Below are 21114 nucleotides of genomic sequence, written 5' to 3' on the forward strand. Positions count from 1 at the left end.
GCAACCCTAAATTATGCCCATTTTAGAGGTGGCAAGTAGAGGCTGAGGACTAGCAACATGCCATAAGGTTTTTAGAAATGGTTGTTTATATTCTTCTAAGGGGGTGGAGACCTTGTGGTCCTTCGGATCTCGCTGCACTCCAAGTCCCATCATCCCTGACCATCGGCTGGGAGAGGAACCCAACATCTTGTGGACAGCTGCAGGTTCCTTGACCTTGCCCACATCACAGATACTAGATCATAGAATTGTAGAGTTGGAAAATGATATGCCGGTCATATTCTAAAATGTAAAACAGTAAAATTTAATAAAAATTATAGAGGGGAATTCTAAGGGGGGGGCACAGCTTACATCACAAAGCCATCCTTTCGTGCACACGCGAGGTAATGTATTTTCTCTCGCATAAAAGGCCACAGCTAATTAAATGCGCCTGCCCATTCCCGTCCGGGCAAACGTGTTTGTTCCAATTAGCATATAAATGGTAACAGCCGCCCTTTGAAGTGAGCCCAGGGTGGGAGATGAAGGGTCCTCCATTACCAAGAGGGGTGGGGGGGCTGTTTCCCCCCAGATAGGAGCAGGTGGAGGAAAGCAGAGGTGCGCGGGTCTATGAGCTGAGCTGTAAAGCCTCTTTTCCCAACTGGCACCAAGCAGGTTCGCAAAAGGCGTTTTCACAGCATGGCCAGGCTTTTGCAAAATATGCAAAATTAAAAGCACACAGAGAACTGGGCAAAAACAAACAAGATGAATTTTAACAGGGAGAAATGTAAAGTATTGCACTTGGGCAAAAAAAATGAGAGGCACAAATACAAGTTGGGTGACACCTGGCTTGAGAGCAGTACGTGTGAAAAGGATCTAGGAGTCTTGGTTGACCACAAACTTGACATGAGCCAACGGTGTGATGCGGCAGCTAAAAAAGCCAATGCAATTCTGGGCTGCATCAATAGGAGTATAGCATCTAGATCAAGGGAAGTAATAGTGCCACTGTATTCTGCTCTGGTCAGACCTCACCTGGAGTACTGTGTCCAGTTGTGGGCACCACAGTTCAAGAAGGACACTGACAAACTGGAACGTGTCCAGAGGAGGGCAACCAAAATGGTCAAAGGCCTGGAAACGATGCCTTATGAGGAACGGCTAAGGGAGCTGGGCATGTTTAGCCTGGAGAAGAGGAGGTTAAGGGGTGATATGATAGCCATGTTCAAATATATAAAAGGATGTCACATAGAGGAGGGAGAAAGGTTGTTTTCTGCTGCTCCAGAGAAGTGGACACGGAGCAATGGATCCAAACTACAAGAAAGAAGATTCCACCTAAACATTAGGAAGAACTTCCTGACAGTAAGAGCTGTTCGACAGTGGAATTTGCTGCCAAGGAGTGTGGTGGAGTCTCCTTCTTTGGAGGTCTTTAAGCAGAGGCTTGACAATCATATGTCAGGAGTGCTCTGATGGTGTTTCCTGCTTGGCAGGGGGTTGGACTCCATGGCCCTTGTGGTCTCTTCCAACTCTATGATTCTATGATTCTATGATAACGTTGCAGGAGAGGGTTCTGATCCCAGCAGATACCCAAGCCTTAATCAACGCATTCTAAAATAGCTAAACCACTCTATTTATGTATTTATCTCATGTCTACGACTTGAGGTGATGTGCATCGGTTCCATCTAGTTCAGCACTGCCAACACTGGTTGGCAGCAAGGGCCAGATTTAGGTTTGGTGAGGCCCTAAGCTACTGAAGGCAATGGGGCCTTTGATAATGTCCAGCTGTCCTTTGTCAACAACAAATTGTCGCTGTTTTTGTGTGTTGAATATATGCTATATGGTAATTTATGGACCTTGTTGTCTTTGTCCATGGAGTTTTCTTGGCAGGGATACTGGAGTGGCTTGCCGGTTCCTGCTCCAGGTGGATTATGTTTGGTCAAACTCTCCACTATGACCTGTTCATCTTGGGTGGCTCTGCACGGCATAGTTCATAGCTTCTCTGAGTTATTCAAGCCCTTTCGCCATGGCAAGGCAGTGATCCATGAAGGGGACCCAGGATCTTAAAAGGCAGAGACATCACCTTGCCAACAAAGGTCCGTATAGTAAAAGCTATGGTTTTCCCAGTAGTGATGTATGGAAGTAAGAGCTGGACCATAAAGAAGGCTGATCGCCAAAGAATGGATGCTTTTGAATTCTGGTGCTGGAGGAGACTCTTGAGAGTCCCATGGACTGCAAGAAGATCAAACCGATCCATTCTGAAGGAAATCAGCCCTGAGTGCTCACTGGAAGGACAGATCCTGAAGCTGAGGCTCCAATACTTTGGCCACCTCATGAGAAGAGAAGCCTCCCTGGAAAAGACCCTGATGTTGGGAAAGATGGAGGGCACAAGGAGAAGGGGACGACAGAGGAGGAGATGGTTGGACAGTGTTCTCAAAGCTACCAGCATGAGTTTGACCAAACTGCGGGAGGCAGTGGAAGACAGGAGTGCCTGGCCTGATCTGGTCCATGGAGTCACGAAGACCTTTGTCTCTGCTTTTTAAGATGCTGTCTAGGTTGGTCATTGCTTTTCTCCCAAGAAGCAGGCGTCTTTTAATTTTGTGGCTGCTGTCGCCATCTGCAGTGATCATGGAGCCCAAGAAAGTAAAATCTCTCACTGCCTCCATTACTTCCCCTTCTATTTGCCAGGAGGTGATGGAACCAGTGGCAATGATCTTCGTTTTTTTGATGTTGAGCTTCAAACCATACTCATATATAAGCTTAGCCACGCATACCATGTCCTAGATTTTAGACATCTCATGGAGGGTGTTATCTCATTGCACCCTCCACTTTGGACAAATAATATTTCTGGTAGCAGTTATAGAGGTGTTGCATTAATCTCCTGCTCAGTTCCTTTAAGAGTTCTAAAATCGGATGATTTGTGGGCAAAGTACAGCCAGCTATTAACCCCAGTTTCCCTATCATCGTGGAATTGCCTAATTTGGGGACTCACCCGTAGCGTAAGTCGTAGCCCTGCATTTGCCTCTAATAAAGAAGAAAATACATTTCTGCAGGTTCGCGGCCGTGAACAGTTTGGCGGCTCAAGAAAGCGTCTATAATTGCTCTGTTAAAAGCAGGGTGGGGGCAGAATGTGTCATTTCCGAAAGACTCAGCACCGCTGGCTGGAACCAGTTCCCTTATCAGAGCCAAGTGGCTCAGCTCGCTGGGGTCCAGGCCGGCTGGAAGCAGCAAGGAGCCATCCTCCGAAGGGGCTTATAAAGAAAGGCTCCCTAGGTCTGCAAAGAAGTGTTTCGCATCCCCAGCCAAAGCTACCAGACCTCAGAGGCCCGAAGAGAAGCAGGGATGATGGATGCTGTGACCTGGTGTCGCTGGTCCTCTGTGCTCTTGGTGTTCGCCCAAGCAGGCCTGGGTTCGAGTCATCCTGTGGCCTGGAGTCCTTCCAGCGAAGAACTGCGGTCCTTTCAGGTGAGGAAGGAGGAGGCAGGTCAGGGGTGGTGTGTGTGTGTGTGTTGGGAAGTCAGTTCATTGTTGTTGTTTTTTAAAAAATAATAATTAATTTTTTTTTTTTTACCAACAACCAAAACACAGTGAAAACAAACAGTGAAAACCCCCAGGTGGCTGATACATTGGGTATTAATAATCAATAATAACATATTCAAATCAATCATATGTACAATTCTATATATCCTAACACTCCTCCCTCCACAAGGTTTGTTTAACTTTTAACATTTTAATTGCCCCAAATTGTTCAAACCTACCCAAATCATTCAATATCTTCTCAAACCAATCCTCCTCCTTCTCACTGACCTTAAACCCTTTCATTTTATGTATCTTCACAGTTAGATATTCTAAGATTATAATATTTTTCAATTTTTCCCTCCATTGGTTCACCCCTAGCTCTTCTGCATTTTTCCAATTACTCGCTATAACCTGTCTGGCTGCAATTACCATCAATTTTACCCATTTACATTCCTCTATTGTTTCTAACTTGGTGCAGTTTGGTTGTTGTTGTTGTTGTTTAGTTGTTTAGTCGTGTCCGACTCTTTGTGACCCCATGGACCAGAGCACGCCAGGCACTCTTGTCTTTCACTGCCTCCCACAGTTTGGTCAAACTCATGTTGGTTCAGTTTGATTAGAAGGTACCTAATTCACACTTGCAGAAATTTATCCAACTGATCAAACTTAGAACTCACCCAAAGGCAAATTGAAATGCAACTATCATTCAAAATTTAATCATTATTTGGTTATATTTGTAGATCTCAGAGCAGCATTCAAATGCAAGGTTAAAAATGCAGAAAGCATAATGAAAACAAGACAAACCATTAACCCTCCAGCCCCTCCCACAAGTCTTTTTTTGTACTCTTCCGAATTTTGCAACAAGCTTCTCAAACGAGCTCCAAAATGCTCATTTTGGTGAAAATAATGTAAGAGGAGAGTTCAGATCCCCACTGCTCCATGAAGCTTGCTGGGTGACCTTGGGCCAGTCATCATCTTTTAGTCTGACCTACTTCACAGGGTTGTTGTGAGGGTAAAATGGGGGTAGGGAGGAGAACCACATAAACCACCTTGAGATCATTGGAAAATAATGGTGGCTTGTAAATGTAATAAATAAATAAATAAAATGTTTTACATGGGGAGGGGGAGTGCTAGCAAAGAATGATGATTAATGGATTCTATCTAACTCAGTCCCTCTAGCTGCCATTCCTGCATTGTAAGGGACTGAGCTAAATGACCCTTATGGTCCCTTAGTAAAGTTAAAGGTTAAAGGGACCCCTGACCATTAGGTCCAGTTGTGGCCAACTCTGGGGTTGTGGCTCTCATCTCGCTTTATTGGCCGAGGGAGCCAGCGTACAGTCATGTGGCCAGCAGGACGAAGCCGCTTCTGGCGAACCAGAGCAGCACACGGAAACGCCGTTTACCTTCCCGCTGGAGCGGTACCTATTTATCTACTTGCAATGGCGTGCTTCCGAACTGCTACGTTGGCAGGAGCAGGGACTGAGCTATGGGAGCTCACCCCGTCGCGGGGATTCGAACCGCCAACCTTCTGATCGGCAAGTCCTAGGCTCTGTGGTTTAACCCACAGCGCCACCCGCATCCCTATGGTCTCTTGCAACAGCACAATTCTAAGATTCCTACTCAGAGGAAACCCACTGGAATTAATGGACCTATGTCAGTCTTCTCCATTGCCTTCAATGGGTCTGTTCTGTGTAGGACTATCATTGGATGCAACCAAAGAGAATGATAATTTGAACTTGTTAGCTGCTTGTGAGCAGAAAAAGGTCTTTGCAGCTCGACCAACGTGCATTGCAGGAATCAAAAGCATTACATATAGTGGGGGTGGCAAATTTTGGAGAGAAGAGAGAAGGGAACTGGCATCCCCAATTTTTATTTTTTAATTTAACAGTGGTACCTTGGTTTTCAAACTTAATCCATTCCAGAAGTCCCTTCCAAAACCAAAGCATTCCAAAACCAAGGCACGCTTTCCCATAGAAAGTAATGCAAAACGGATTAATCCATTCCAGACTTTTAAAAACAACCCCTAAAACAGCAATTTAACATGAATTTTACTATCTAACGAGACCATTGATTCATAAAATGAAAGCAATAATCAATGTACTGTAATATAAAATAAATAAGATAGTATTGTAGATTATTTAAATATATATATATATATTCTTACCTGCACTGATGATGGTCATTGTTTGGATGGGGGGCTTTTATCCATTTTTGCAGTCACACAATCAATCCAGTAGCTGAACTGGGTTCCACACAGTCACAGAAACAAATTAACTGAAAAAGCCTCAAAAACAAAAACGCAAAATAAGTGGCAAAAATAAAAATGCCAAACTTAATCCGCTCTGGAAGTCCGTTTGACTTCCGAAATGTTCGAAAACCAAGGCACAGCTTCTGATAAGTGCAGGAAACAATAGCTGACAGTCGCATTGGACATTCGGCTTCTGAAAAATGTTTGAAAACCCGAACACTTACTTCTGGGTTTTCGGGGTTTGAGAACCAAGGCGTTTGAGAACCAAGCTACCACTGTATATCCTAAAGAAGTAATGAGGAAACTTCTGTTTGAAGGCTGGTGTGGGGTGAGGACTCTCAAGCCAAGATTCCCAGCTCCAGATACTCTTCCGCAAATTCAAAATCTAGATCGTTCTGGTTCAAAATCTCTCTCTTCCCACCAGTTTCCCCAGCAGAAGACACTGTTCAGTTGAGGTTTTGGAGAGAGGAAAATGCAGGTGTAAAAAGATGGCACACTAATATTTAACACCGTGCCCTGAAAATCCATTAAAAAGAATTAAGATTTTCTTTACAAAAAGACCTCACAGTCAAATTTTAAAAGGTGGCAATTCAAAGAAAAGTCAAACCCATGTGCTAAAACTGGACCAGATTGTAAATTTTCTGTGTGTGTGTGTAAGAAAGAAAGCAGCAACTGCTTTGATATAATATTGATTGCTATGGTGATCGCAGGAAGGACCATTTAGCTCAGTGGCAGAGCAACTGCTTGGCATGCAGAAGGTCCCAGGTTCAAACCCCAGTGGGATCTCCAGGGAGGACTGGGGGTGTCCCCTGCCTGAAACCGTGCTGCTTCCAGCCAGTGCTGGTAATACACAGCTATAAGGTAAAGGAAAAGGGACCCCTGACCATTCGGTCCAGTCGTGACCGACTCTGGGGTTGCAGCGCTCATCTCGCTTTATTGGCCGAGGGAGCAGGCGTACAGATTCCGGATCATGTGGCCAGGATGACTAAGCCGCTTCTGACAAACCAGAGCAGCACACAGAAACAACGTTTATCTTCCCGCCGGAGCGGTACCTATTTATCTACTTGCATTTTGACGTGCTTTCGAACTGCTAGGCTGGCAGGAGCTGGGACCGAGCAACAGGAGCTCACCCCGTCGCGGGGATTCGAAACCACGACCTTCTGATCGGCTCTGTGGTTTAACCCACAGCGCCACCCGCTTCCCTTTTAATACACAGCTAGCTGGACTCAATTGTCTGACTCAGTAGGAGGAAGCTTTCTAGGTCCTCACATTCTGAACTGAGTTTGTTTCTTGATATTCTCTTTCCATCCCCTCTGATTTTAGGACCTCCTCGAGCGCCTGAAGGAAAAATTTCCGGAAGGGGAATTGGAGGCTCCCATCTCGAGGTCTGATGAGGCAGAGGACGGCTCTGACATGATGGACCTTGTTGACACAGAAACCCTCTCTTCCAGCCAGCTCAGACTTCAGACTTCCCTTCACCCTGCAGAAATGGAGGACCACTGGATGAAATTCCTGGCTTCCCCAAAGCGGAGAAGATATTTCTCCGGATGCTTTGGCACCAGGCTTGAGCGGATCGGGACCCAGACAGGCCTTGGGTGCAATGTCTACAGAGCCCGTAGGTCTCCTTCTAAGGAATCTCGTTGCTGGGTTGGGTGGGCATGCAGGATTCATTTATTTCACAAAACTCGCTTTCGAGAAATATTAGAATCAGCAGCTGAAAACAGTGCAGGCAACCTTCTGGGTCAAACCGAAATCTACTCTATGCTCTGTCCAGGCAAGCAATAGGCAATTTTCAGAGTTTAAGGATGCCTTTCCAGGCAGGCAAAACTACTCAAGGAGGGTGCAAGGCAGGGTTGGTTAGGGGGTGTGGCCTGTGAAGAAGGGATGTGGCCTGTGTAACCTCCCAAGGGCCAGATCAAGAATCCTGGAGGGCCACAAGGTTTCCCATCCCTGAGCATTTCGTATGATCCAGCAGAGCTGTCCTTATATCACTCTCCTTTGTCAGAACGAACCCCGATAGAGAGGAATGAGCTTGGAAAGCAGCTAGTCCTCATGAGTAAAAGTGCTCCTTTTAAGCAGAAGGGGAACCCTTAACTCAAAAGATCTTTAACTCTTTTTTTTAGGTTCTTGGAGGAAACCCAGAAGTTGAAATCAGAAGACGACCTCTTTGTCGGCTGCCCCAAAACTTTGGAAAACAAAGGCCATAAAGTTTATATAGACTGTTAAATCTGTTTGAGAACTCTCTGCGCACAGTCCCTCTCAATAATCATACCCCTTCCTAGACAATATAAAAACCTGTATATTCATATTGTATGGGCTCCCGCTACATTTGAAGCTTAGTGGTGTGCCACTGAGACCGTCTTTCGGCCTACTGGAACGGGGGCTTTGGTGCTGCAAAATCTGAATAAACGTTTTATAGAAATGGAGTGTTTTCACTGTGGTGTAGCGAGAGCAGAGAAATTTCACAATTTGCATTCATGAGCCTGCATAATTTGCACACCCTGAACCCATATGCACGTGACCACAAGCTTTGAAATACACATGCCTCTGAGACTTGCAGAACATTTCTCGACCAAAAAAATAAAAATAAATAAAGTATGAGGGAAAACTTGTGGTAAAGTAAGGGTCACCACACTTCTTTTGGGCTGAGGAGCACACTGAGAATTTTGAGGACATGTCGCGGATGGGATGCCAGTCACAAAATGGCTGCCAAGGCAGTGGTGTGGCCTAACACAAAATGGCTGCCATGAGGTGGGAAATGAAATGACCACAAAATGATTGGGGGGGGGGATCCTTTCTACTAGTGAGGAAAAGGCCCCTTCGTCAGTCACTGCTACATTTGTTCACAGAGAGAAGCTCTTTCCCCCTCTCCTCTGTTCAGAACAAAAAGGAGGGTGGGTGTCTGATCCTTTCTCCTTTTCAGAAATTTACTTTTTCTTAATTGGCAAAGCATCGCCAGCATTCCCTCGGCCCTAATGCACTTATATGCATTCATTAATATAGGCAGCCTATACGTCTAAATAGAAGTCCACTTATTGGGGTTGGTGATTATGAGATATCAGTTCCGCCACAGAAAGGGAGATCTTTCCCGTTGTTTTACAGGAAAAACTATATAACGGTATAATTAGATTGATGTCATCAAAAGCATTCAATATATTCTTTATATATAAGAATTCATTGATAACATGGTCCAATCTTAGGGGTCAGGGAAAGCCTGGGCAAAAAGACAAGCCTTTGCAAGATATCAGATGTCGCAGATCGACAGCGCTTCATGTCTGGAAGAGGGGAGGGTGTTCCATTAGAGGAACAACAACAGAAAATCCCAGTGTCTGGGATAATAGGGTGAGGTGAAATTGGTAAACAAAATCCCAGATGTTCTAAGTGAGACGTGGGGAACCTTTGGCCCTGGCGGATATTGCAGAGCTACAACTCACATCATTCATCGGTCATGTTTGCCAGGGCTGGTTGGGAATTGTAGTACCACTTCACCCAGAGGACCAAAGGTTCCTGAACCCTGATCTAAATTATTGCCTTCTCAGACAGGATACCCGGATCAATTTTACACACAGTTTGAGGACACTGGCAGCTACCAAAGTTCACCACCTCCTCTCTCACCTTTCTGTTTTTAAACGCTCACAAAGCTTTCCCTCTGCCTGCATTTTACTGTTTCCCTTGCCTTATCTAGCCCAAGCAGGCAGGCACAGCTAGCAGCCACCAGCCACCAAAAGCCATCACAGAACCAGCAGTGGCTGTGAATCGTACAAAATCCTTGCCTTGTTTTGTTTTGTTTTGATCAAATATCCTTTATTAGCAAACCACACATTATCAAACAGACACCGTATGCAAATTGTGCAAAATACGAGCTCAGCATAACAAGGTTTGTCCCAATCAGATCTTTAACTCCAGAGAAAATCAATTTGCATAAATAATACAAGACAACACTACCACATCACCGATCAATTAAGAACCACTAAATCTCTTTATAACGGCCCAGTCTTTCTACTTGGACAGCACTCAAAAATTCAGCCACTATTAAAAGTAATTTGATCATTCCTGTCCGAGAGCAGGTCCTGAACCGTTGGAAGCATAGAAATCAGTCTATTGAGTTGTAAGGCCTCTAATAATTGTCTTCTGGCATAAATGCCAAAATCACAAGAAAAGAAAATATGCTCCAAAGTATCAGGTTCCTGTCTGCTACATTTGCAGAGATGCTCTGATTCTGGGAGAGCTAAATATCTTCCTCTCACTATCATCAAAAGAAACATATTAAATCTGGCTAACATAAACAGCCTGCACAATTCATGATTCTTCAGATTTGTCATGTATCCCTTTTGAAAATCTCTACACAAAGGGAGATTTAAATAGAGAGGAGAGCAAGTGGCTTGCTTGGAACTGCCAGTCAGGGCCGACAACACTGAGCTGGGTGGAGTGCTGACTCAGTAAAAGGCCCCCTGAAAACCTTCCTGCTTTGTTCCAAATTCATCTCCCACCGATCCCTGATTTCCTTGCTCCCCTAAACGCTGCCACCCCAACCAATTTTTAAAGCCCTTAATTTCTGGCCTCAAGACTAGACTAGGTTCATGACATGCAGAGATCTGAGGAGGGAGAAAGGTTGTTTTCTGCTGCTCCAGAGAAGCGGACACGGAACATTGGATCCAAACTACAAGAAAGAAGATTCCACCTAAACATTAGGAAGAACTTCCTGACAGTAAGAGCTGTTCGACAGTGGAATTTGCTGCCAAGGAGTGTGGTGGAGTCTCCTTCTTTGGAGGTCTTTAAGCAGAGGCTTGACAACCATATGTCAGGAGTGCTCTGATGGTGTTTCCTGCTTGGCAGGGGGTTAGACTCGATGGCCCTTGTGGTCTCTTCCAACTCTATGATTCTATGATTCTATGATTCAGAACCACAGCAGGAACGATTCTCCTGTTTGTTTTCCCCCCAAAGGGAGCAGGGGGGAAAAGTAAATCCATGCTGGGATAAGAGAGACAGGTTCTGTTGACCCGGGAAAGGGTTCTGCGGTTCAACATCCCCACCTAGCTTAAGGAAGTAGCTGGAGGGAGGTTTGATTCAGCACCTTGGAGAGATGCCAAGGGCATTGATCTCATCAGTTCTTTCTAGGAGGAAGCTTACAGTCTTATTTTCTGGTTCCCAGCAAAGCGAGCTTGCAGGGAGGCTGTCGCACAAAAATGCAAACCGTTCTGCCAAGGTCAAACCACTTTCAAAGAAAAGGACACTCTGGGCGCAAATTGATGCATCGGAACAGTGCTTTTCAGAAACTTTCCTGCCACAGGGGAACTTTTTTTAAAAAATGTGCTCAGTGCTACTCCTGCTCAGAATTTGACCCCAGCCACATTCACACCATCTAATAATCATCATCGTTTTTATTTTATACCCCACCCATCTGGCTGGGTTTCCCCAGCCCCTCTGGGGGACTTACAACATATAAAACAGAACAAAACAAAACATCAAACATTAAAAAACAAGATATCCCATACAATCAACAAACAAACCAACAAATCAATAAAAACCAATAACAACAATCGGTTTACAGTTATACCCAAATTAAAGTAAACGCCGACCCCAGCTAAACATTTAACCAACAACAACCTGACAAAAACTAAACAGAGGAACAGAAATTAGAACCGTTTAAAACATCCTATACCCTTTTAAAATGTGGCTCTTTTCTGGATGGCCAGGCAGCAGCAACCATATTTTGAAAGCACCAGGACATCACTTTAAACAGCCATGGCTTCCGTCCAAAGAATCTTGGGAACTGTAGTTTGCTAAGAGCACTGAGAGTTAGGAAACCCCCTTTTCAGAGGTACAAGTCTCAGAGTGGTTTTTTAACAATCAATCTACCCTGCCAGGGAACTCTGGGAGAGGTAGCCTGACAACTCTTGGCCCCCTTAATAAACTACGGTTCCCAGAGTTCTCTGTGGGCAGCCGCTGTATAAAGCACATCATAGCACTTGAAACCTATGGGGGTGGGTGGCCTTGCTTAACCTAGATCCATTCATTTCAGTGGATCTACTCTGAATAGGACTGGGTTGGGCTGAGCTCTATATATTTTAGAAAAAGTTTTTGAAGACACAACAAAGCTTGACTGGCTTTGAATAAAGATTCACAAACTTTTTATTGATGATAATCAGCCAAATAGTTTGAGGATCTATACAACTGTGTAACATGCAGAAAACAGCATTCTTAGAGAAATCAAAGACTGGAAGCTGGGGGGTGGGGGTGGGTGGGTTTTGTGTGGGAGGGTGGGGGGAGGGAGGAAAAATGGGGGGGGGAATAAGGATGATATGTCTCTGGATAATATGTTTTGTTTTAATTTTGAATAAAAAAAGTGTATGTATGTACACACACACACACACACACACACATATATATATATATATATATATATATATATATATCATCTATATCTATATCTATATCTATATCTATATCTATCTATCTATCTATGAAAAATTGGGAGATGGAAGAAACATTGCCAGCCCACATTAAGAATAAAAATAAAAATCCATCCATCCTAAATTAAGCATATAGAGTTGTATTCATCCAAGCCAGCAAGAGGCCTTATAAGAATTCAAGGGCACAGTCCAAGCAGATGGGAGGGGGACTCTCAAGGGTGATAGAGAGCAGAGTTAGTGTGGGGGTGGCTGGGAGGAGTTCTGAGGGCCAGGTTCGTGATACCTGGAGGGCCACGTAAGCCCTGCCTTATACCCTTCTTGCGTTTGTGGCTCTGGGATGGCTCTGACTTGCTTCCCCTTGGGATTTTCTGCCCATAGGAAAATGATAGTTCATCTCTCTGTTCTTTCGCTTGGAAGACAGGGTGGAGCAGTGGTTAGAGGGCTGGGCCAGGACCTGGGAGAGTGAGGTTAAAATCCCTGCCCTGGGGTGAATTCAGGCCAGCTGCCGCCTCCCAGGCTAACCTACTTTGCAGGGCAGTTGTTGTGAGGATAAAATGGGGAGGGGGAGAATATAATGAATAAGAACAATGATAAAAAAGAACTTCACTGTTTGACTGAGTCTGTACTCAGGACTGTGACTGCAGTCTGAAATGAAAAGACTTTGGGGAGGTCTGCTTTTTTTTTTGCTACATTACAATGCATCAGTAAAAGTGAAAAAGAAGGAACTAAGGAACGCGGGTGGTGCTGTGGGTTAAACCACAGAGCCTAGGACTTGCTGATCAGAAGGTCGGCAGTTTGAATCCCCATGACAGGGTGAGCTCCCGTTGCTCATTCTCTGCTCCTGCCAACCTAGCAGTTCAAAAGCACGTCAAAGTGCAAGTAGATAAATAGGTACCGCTCTGGCGGGAAGGTAAACGGCGTTTCCGTGCGCTGCTCTGGTTTGCCAGAAGTGGCTTAGTCATGCTGGCCACATGACCCGGAAGCTGTATGCCGGCTCCCTCGGCCAATAAAGCGAGATGAGCGCCGCAACCCCAGAGTTGTCCGCGACTGGACCTTATGGTCAGGGATCCCTTTACCTTTTAAGGTTTGATTTAGGTATCTGACCCGCAGGCTAGCTGCCCCATCTGGGCCAAAGGTCATGATGCGCAGGTAAGCTTAATTTTATTGATTGATTGATTTCATAAAATTTATACACTGCTTGTTTGTTGTTGGGTTTTTTAAACGCAAAGTGGTTGACAAAAAAAGACTAAAGAACAGATTAAAAACTTCCTAAATACCTGGGCAGGCTTGTCTAAATGAAAATGGTTTTTTTGTTTTTCGTTTAGCAGGTACAGCCAAGAGTGCAGCAAAGGCAACTGCCTGACGTCAAGTGGCGGGGAGTTCCAAAGTGCCGCCGCGCTCAAAGATGGAGTTCTTGCAAATGTCTGACTCTTCTCGATGCCGATATTAAGCCCCGAATGGAACAAAGCCACTTGGAAAAGAAGCAAAGCCAGGACTGAGCTGATACCTTCATTACTCCATATATAGGAATGGCCCTTGAGGGAAAGTCCAGGGCTGGGGTGTCATCAGATTCCCTCTCACCCTGCAAAAAACCCCGCTGTCCTCTCCAACTTCTTGCTTTTGCTATACAAGGCGATTTCCCCAAGGTGCATTTCTGGGGATATTTTGAGGGTCCTCTCTGCTCAGATCTGGGAAATGTTTGAAAGTTGAGGGGGGGAGGTAAAAGAAATTCCAACGAGGGATGGGGTTTGTAATCTCCGAGGCCAGTATCAGCCGAGAGGGCAGGCGGCATGAAATCACCGGCTTGTGACTCCTGCATGCTAGGAGATCAGCTGCCCAGTGACACCTAATAAAGGGAATCTTCTCTGAACGGAGCTGCATTCCGGCGAGGGGGCTGGAATGCGCCCCAGATAGTCCCACCGATAACCCAAGGAAGCAGAGCTCGGCTCAAAGGGTATATAAGGCCGGCTGGGGAAAAGCAGGCAGCACAGGACACAACAGAGCAGGGACGAAGCGAAGCCTGATATTTCTCGAAAAGGACATCGTCTCCAGGGCGAGAAAGCCAAACGCACCTTCTCCAAGCATGGACACCCAGGGCTCGACCGCAGTCACCTTCGTCTTGCTGTTCCTCATCTGCTTCCAGCACCCCATGGCCCACCCCATCGACAGCCTCAGCCCCGCTAAGGAGCTAGCCAGCATGGAGGTAAGGAATCCAGAGGGGCAAGTTTGGGGAGACTCAGTCCTATGTTGTTTACTCCTTTAGTCGTGTCCGACTCTTCGTGACCCCCTGGACCAGAGCACGCCAGGCACTCCTGTCTTCCACTGCCTCCCACAGTTTGGTCAAACTCAGGCTGGTAGCTTCGAGAACCCTGTCCAACCATCTCGTCCTCTGTCGTCCCCTTCTCCTTGTGCCCTCCATCTTTCTCAACATCAGGGTCTTTTCCAGGGAGTCTTCTCTTCTCATGAGGTGGCCAAAGTATTGGAGCCTCAGCTTCAGGATCTGTCCTTCCAGGGAGCACTCAGGGCTGATTTCCTTCAGAATGGATAGGTTTGATCTTCTTGCAGTCCATGGGACTCTCAAGAGTCTCCTCCAGGACCCTAATTCAAAAACATCAATTCTTCGGCAATCAGCCTTCTTTATGGTCCAGCTCTCACTTCCATACATCAGTACTGGGAAAACCATAGCTTTAACTATACGGACCTTTGTTGGCAAGGTGATGTCTCTGCTTTTTAAGATGTTGCCTAGGTTTTTCTAAGAATCCCAGAGGGGCAGGTTTTGGGAGACTCAGTCCTAGGATTCTCTCCCAGGAGAGGTCCTGGGGGAGAAATTCACGGAAGGCCAACCTTCCATGTTCAGACACAGTCTACCCCAGAGTCGGAGGAGACTGGGGGTGATTGACAGGGAAGCGATGCCAGCCTCTGTCCGCTCGCTGTTGGGAACAAACTACTGGGTTGTTGTGGACATGAGAATGCATTATTTTAGGGAGAACCGCTTTGCAAAAACAACAACCACTTGCATCTATTAGGTAAAATTCACACCAACGGATTTTTCACAAGGACTTTTAAAAAAAATCGAATAGAATTTTTATTAAAACACAAAAATCAATTAAAACAGACTCGTCCCAGAAAACAGGTGTGAAATGCCAAAGAAGAGGAGGAAAGGGACCTGAGATGTGTTAGAATATGTTAGAAATTACATCTATTTAAAAAAACACACATTAATATACATTTTAATAAAATTAAATAAAACTTCAAAAAATAAATAAATGGCAGATTGATATAGAGATGTGGAGGACTGAATCTAAGATTATTGTTGTGATTAGAACTTTTATTCTACCTTTTCTTCTAAGTTTCACATGGTCGCATACATTCATTCCCCCACAACAACCCTGTGAGGTAGGTTGGGCTGAGAGGCAGTGACTGGCCCAAGGTCACCACAGTGAGTTTCATGGCCAGTGAGTGGAGGATTTGAACGCAGGTCCAATGCTCTAGCCAATGTACCGGTCACTGCTGGGAACAAAATACTGGGTTGTGTCATTTGCCCTTCTTCCATTCTGGGCGGATCTGTCCTTCCTTGGTTGCAGTTCATCACTGCAGAATGTTAGGATGGCAGTGAGCGTTGGCGACTTGTAAAAGACAGGCAATGTTGCAGAGTGGTTACAGAGCTAGGACCTGGGAGACCAGGGTTCAAATCCCCACTTATCCATGCAGTTCACTGGGTGACCTTGAGATCCGTCCCTGCCTCCCAGCCGAACCTAAAATTCTAGGATATAAATGCAACAAATAAATGATAAAATTAATAAAGGATTCCAGGCTTGTGCCAGAGAGACAAGGCTTTTCCATGTTACGGAGTGTCTAACTGGGATTTATTTATTTATCCCCTGTTATTACATTCATATGGGACGCGGGTGGCACTGTGGGTTAAACCACAGAGCCTAGGGCTTGCCAATCAGAAGGTTGGCGGTTCGAATCCCCAAGACAGGGTGACCTCCCGTTGCTTGGTCCCTGCTCCTGTCCACCTAGCAGTTCGAAATGTGTGTGCATCTTATGGAGCGAATGCAGGCTGCGCAGCTACCCCAGAAGACAGAACAGCAAGAGGGATTGCTGCTTTCACTGCGCAGCGATCCCTCTTGCTGTTCTGGCTTCTGAGATTCAGAATATTTTTTTTCTTGTTTTCCTCCTCCAAAAACTAGGTGTGTCTTGTGGTCTGGTGTGTCTCATAGAGCGAGAAGTACGGTATTTGTTCTGTTACGGGATAGTCACTCTAATCACTCCAGCACCCTGACTCTTGAATGATCAGGTGTCTTCCTTGTTAACTTCTTGAAGGCATCTGACTCACTGGCCTTAATGCTGCGGAGTCTTACGCAGTTTAGGAGACCTGGAGCTCAGCAGCAAAATGCATGTTTCATATCTGTAAAATCACAAGCCCGAAAGAATTGTATTTGCAGAACGACAAACCCAGTTTCCAGGAACTGGCAGACACCAGAAAGAAACGGGGGGGGGGGTGAGCCCTGGGACCTTCTGCATGCAAAGCATGTGCTCTACCACCAAAGTATGACACTTCCCCATTAAAAGGCAGCATGGCCTAATGGTTAGAGTCTCAGACTGGGACCTGAGAGACCAGGGTTCAAATCCCCGCTGGGCCATGAAGGTCATCTGAGGTGACCTTAGGCCAGTCCCTGTCTCTTAGCTTAGCCTACCTCACAGGGTTGTTGAGGGGATTAAATGAGGACCATGTATGCCAACTCAAGCTCCTTGGAGGAAGAAGAAGGTGGGATGGGAACCTAACAAATAATGAAATAATAAAGGTAAAGGGACCCCTGACCATTAGGTCCAGTCGTGGCCGACTCTGGGGTTGCGGCGCTTACAGCTTCCGGGTCATGTGGCCAGCAGGACTAAGCCGCTTCTGGCAAACCAGAGCAGCACACAGAAACGCTGTTTACCTTCCCGCTGGAGCGGTACCTATTTATCTACTTGCGCTTTGATGTGCTTTCAAACTGCTAGATTGGCAGGAGCAGGGACCGAGCAACGGGAGCTCACCCCATTGCGGGCATTTGAACTGCTGACCTTCTGATGGGCAAGTCCTAGGCTCTGTGGTTTAACCCACAGCGCCACCCGCGTCCCATAACGAAATAATAAGGAGAAAGAAAGAGAGAGAGAGAGAGAGAGAGGGAGGGAGGGAGGAGGGAAGGAGAAAGAAAGAAAGAAAGAAAGAAAGAAAGAAAGAAAGAAAGAAAGAAAGAAAGAAAGAAAGAGAGGGAGGGAAGTGAGGTTCAGGCAGCAGAAAGGTTTGGAGGCATTGCAGCGGAACGAAGGAGGAACATTATATTCATTTTCCCTTCAGGCCCTTCTGCAGAGGCTGGAGGAGAAAGTCTCCCTGATGGAAGATCTGCAGAACAGCCCCAACCTAGAAGATCCTGCAAGCCAGAGGGAGGGACTGGCCGAGTTCCTGGATGATGGCAACAGCCAGCAAGTCGAGACCCCGGCCTATTCAGCCCCGTTCCTCTCCGACCGCAGCTCCCTGCTTAAGCGCATGCGGGGAATCCAGACAGCGAAGAGCTGTTTCGGGAGGAGACTGGACCGGATCGGGGAAGTGACTGCGATGGGATGCAGAGGTGAGCCCTCCCCACCCCACCCCCTTGTTATTGCCGGACCTAGAATATCGCTTTCTGGGAGAACTACAGGAAAGCACACACCCCTCCAAGCTTATGAGAACAGATGCATTCTTCGTTTTGGTCCACCATCTAAACCTGCAAATCCTTCCCATTGATGCCCAGAACAGGGACTTGTACAGAGTTGCGACAGGCAACTCCCTCTTTAGTGAGAGCTGCCTGTTGCAACTCTCCACGAGTCCCCGTTCTTAGCACCAAACGCTTCAAGGGCGGATATCTGGCATCTTGGAAGTCTGGTGTTTCGCCAGAATCGGCTTGCCAGCTGCTTCCTCCCACTGATCAATCTGGGAAGAGTAATGGATCTCCCAAGTTCTGTTGCTTGGCTCGCATATCTCTAATGAAAAGCCAAGGAATAAATCTTACAGGGGTCTATAAAGCTGGTAAAATAATAATAATAATAATAATAATAATAATAATAATAATAATAATAATAATTTATTTGTACCCCGCCCATCTGGCTGGGTTTCCCCAGCCGCTCTGGGCGGCTTCCAACAAAGATGAAAAATACACTAAAATGTCACATATTAAAAACTTCCCTGATGTCTTCTGAATGTCAGGTAGTTGTTTATCGCTTTGACATCTGATGGGAGGGCGTTCCACAGGGCGGGCGCCACTACCGAGAAGGCCCTCTGCCTGGTTCCCTGTAACTTGGCCTCTCGCAATGAGGGAACCGCCAGAAGGCCCTCGGAGCTGGACCTCAGTGTCCGGGCAGAATGATGGGGGTGGAGACGCTCCTTCAGATATACTGGACCGAGGCCGTTTACGGCTTTAAAGGTCAGCACCAACACTTTGAATTGTGCTCAGAAACGTACTGGGAGCCAATGTAGGTCTTTCAAGACCGGTGTTATATGGTCTCGGCGGTTGCTCCCAGTCACCAGTCTAGCTGCTGCATTCTGGATTAGTTATAGTTTCCGGGTCACCTTCAAAGGTAGCCCCACATATATAACAGCTATATATTCCAGCATTGCAGGGGGTTGGACTAGATGACTCTCAGGACCCCTTCTAATCCTAGAATTCTAAATCCTTTTCTTTTTTAACCTTTTGCTTCTAGGGTCGAGGAGGAATTAAGATCCGCTTTCCTGCCGTCAGCTGACCGCATCCGACCTTTTGACGACATGTGAATTTCTGAAGATGTGTGCTTTCCCAAAAAGCCCTCTGGAATCATGCTTCCCGCTTATTTATTTCTTAATTTATTGATTTATTTATTTCTTTGACCTCTTGTATGTTTGTGTTTTCTTTTTTTCTTTTCTTTTTTCTAAAACAAACTTTCTTACTTTCGGCACAGAGATTGAAACAATAAAAATCAAACACATTTGCTCTTTTCCCCGCTGCTGTTGGATCTACTTGTTCCTCATCCTCTCGCGTGTTCTTTCCTTTCAAACATGTATTTGCATAGCCACACCCACTCCCAGAACCAGCTCCTAGTTGTGTAATTTCAAAGCTCCTTCAGGATACAGAAGGCTGAAATGGAGGAAAATTCAGTGCTGGGGATGGAGAGATACAAGAGACGCTAGATTTCATTTGCATTTAAAGGCAAACCTACCTAATTCACACTTTCTGAAACAATACATAAGGTAAAGGTAAAGTCAAGGACCCTTGGACGGTTAAGCCCAGTCACAGGCGACTATGGGGTTGTGGCGCTCATCTTGCTTTCAGGCTGAGGGAGCTGGCGTTTGTCCACAGACAGATTTCCGGGTAATGTGGCCAGCAGGACTAAACCGCTTCTGGACACTGTGACGGAAGCCAGAGTGCATGGAAACACTGTTTACCTTCCCACCGGAGCGGTACCTGTTTATCTACTTGCATTAGTGTGCTTTCAAACTGCTAGGTTGGCAGAAGCTGGGACAGAGCAACAGGCTCTCACCCTGTCATGGGGATTTGAACCGCGGACCTTCTGATCAGCAAGCCCAAGAGGCTCAGTAGTTTAGACCAGGGGGCAACAAACTTTTTCAGCAGGGGGCTGGTCCACTGTCCCTCAGACCTTGCGGGGAGCCGGACTATATTTTGGGGGGGAGGAATAAATGAACAAATTCCTATGCCCCACAAATAACCCAGAGATGCATTTTAAATAAAAGCACACATTCCAATCATGTAAAAACACCAGGCAGGCCCCACAAATAACCCAGAGATGCATTTTAAATAAAAGCACACATTCTACTCATGTAAAAACACGCTGATTCCCAGACCATCTGCGGGCCAGATGTAGAAGGCAATTGGGCCAGATCCGGCCCCCGGACCTTGATTTGCCTACCCATGGTTTAGACCCTACTTGAAACAATACATAAACAATAGCTGCCCAGGGTGGCTGGGGTATAGATAAAGTATTTATTATTATTATTATTATTATTATTATTATTATTATTATTATTATTAGAAGCAAAACACAGCCCTCCTGCAATATTTGAAATGTGCACTTTACCCAAATTTGCAATGCAAGTCTCCACCAAGCAATGCATACAGAATTAAATTATATCATGGTAAACTGTGCATAAAAATGTATATGTTTTGGTGAAAGTGAGAATGCATTATTTTAGAGGAAACTGCTTTGCAAAAACAACAACTTGTATCTATTCACATCAATTGATTTTCACAAGGATTATATTAAAAAAATAAAAATTGAATAGATTTTTACTAAAACACAAAAATCAAGCTTAGAACAGACTTGTCCCAGAAAACAGGTTTGAGATTCCAATGGAAAGGAGGAAAGGGACCTGAGATGTGTTAAAGGTAAAGGTACCCCTGCCTGTACGGGCCAGTCGTGACCGACTCTGGGGTTGCACGCCCATCTCGCTTAAGAGGCCGGGAGCCAGCGCTGTCTGCAGACACTTCCGGGTCACGTGGCCAGCGTGACGAAGCTGCTCTGGCGAATTGGCACCAGCGCAGCACACGGAAACACCGTTTACCTTCCCGCCAGAGCGGTACCTATTTATCTACTTGCACTTAAGAGTGCTTTCAAACTGCTGGGTGGGCAGGAGCTGGGACCGAACGACGGGAGCTCACCCCGCCGCGGGGATTCAAACCGCCGACCATACGATCGGCAAGTCCTAGGCGCTGAGATTTTACCCACAGCACCACCCACGTCCTTTTGGGATGTGTTAGAATATGTTAGAAACTACAAGTCTATTGAAAAACACACCCCACCATTAATATGCATTTTAATAAAATTAAATAAAACTTCAAAAAAAATAATGGCAGATTGACATAGAGATGTGGAGGACCGAATCTAAGATTATTATTATTAGAATTTATATTCTACCTTTTCCGCTAAGGAGCACATGGTCGCATACATTCATTCCCCCAC

At 45.7% G+C, this 21114-nt stretch overlaps 2 protein-coding genes across 2 annotated transcripts; both read left to right on the forward strand.

The window, feature by feature from the left end:
• Positions 1-3089: 3089 nt before the first annotated feature.
• Positions 3090-8150, forward strand: LOC310683916 (natriuretic peptides B-like). The gene is made up of 3 exons (XM_083454390.1): positions 3090-3429; positions 7052-7343; positions 7852-8150. The coding sequence occupies exons 1-3, from the start codon at positions 3307-3309 to the stop codon at positions 7875-7877; spliced, it is 441 nt and encodes a 146-aa protein (XP_083310516.1). The 5' UTR covers positions 3090-3306; the 3' UTR covers positions 7878-8150.
• A 5844-nt stretch (positions 8151-13994) lies between these two features.
• Positions 13995-19137, forward strand: LOC310683920 (natriuretic peptides A-like). The gene is made up of 3 exons (XM_083454394.1): positions 13995-14344; positions 17486-17756; positions 18865-19137. Exons 1-3 carry the CDS (start codon positions 14225-14227, stop codon positions 18879-18881), a joined length of 408 nt encoding a protein of 135 aa, XP_083310520.1. The 5' UTR covers positions 13995-14224; the 3' UTR covers positions 18882-19137.
• Positions 19138-21114: the final 1977 nt, after the last annotated feature.

Source organism: Podarcis tiliguerta (genome assembly GCF_965153285.1).
Source record: "Podarcis tiliguerta genome assembly, chromosome: 8".
NCBI classification, from domain to species: domain Eukaryota; kingdom Metazoa; phylum Chordata; class Lepidosauria; order Squamata; family Lacertidae; genus Podarcis; species Podarcis tiliguerta.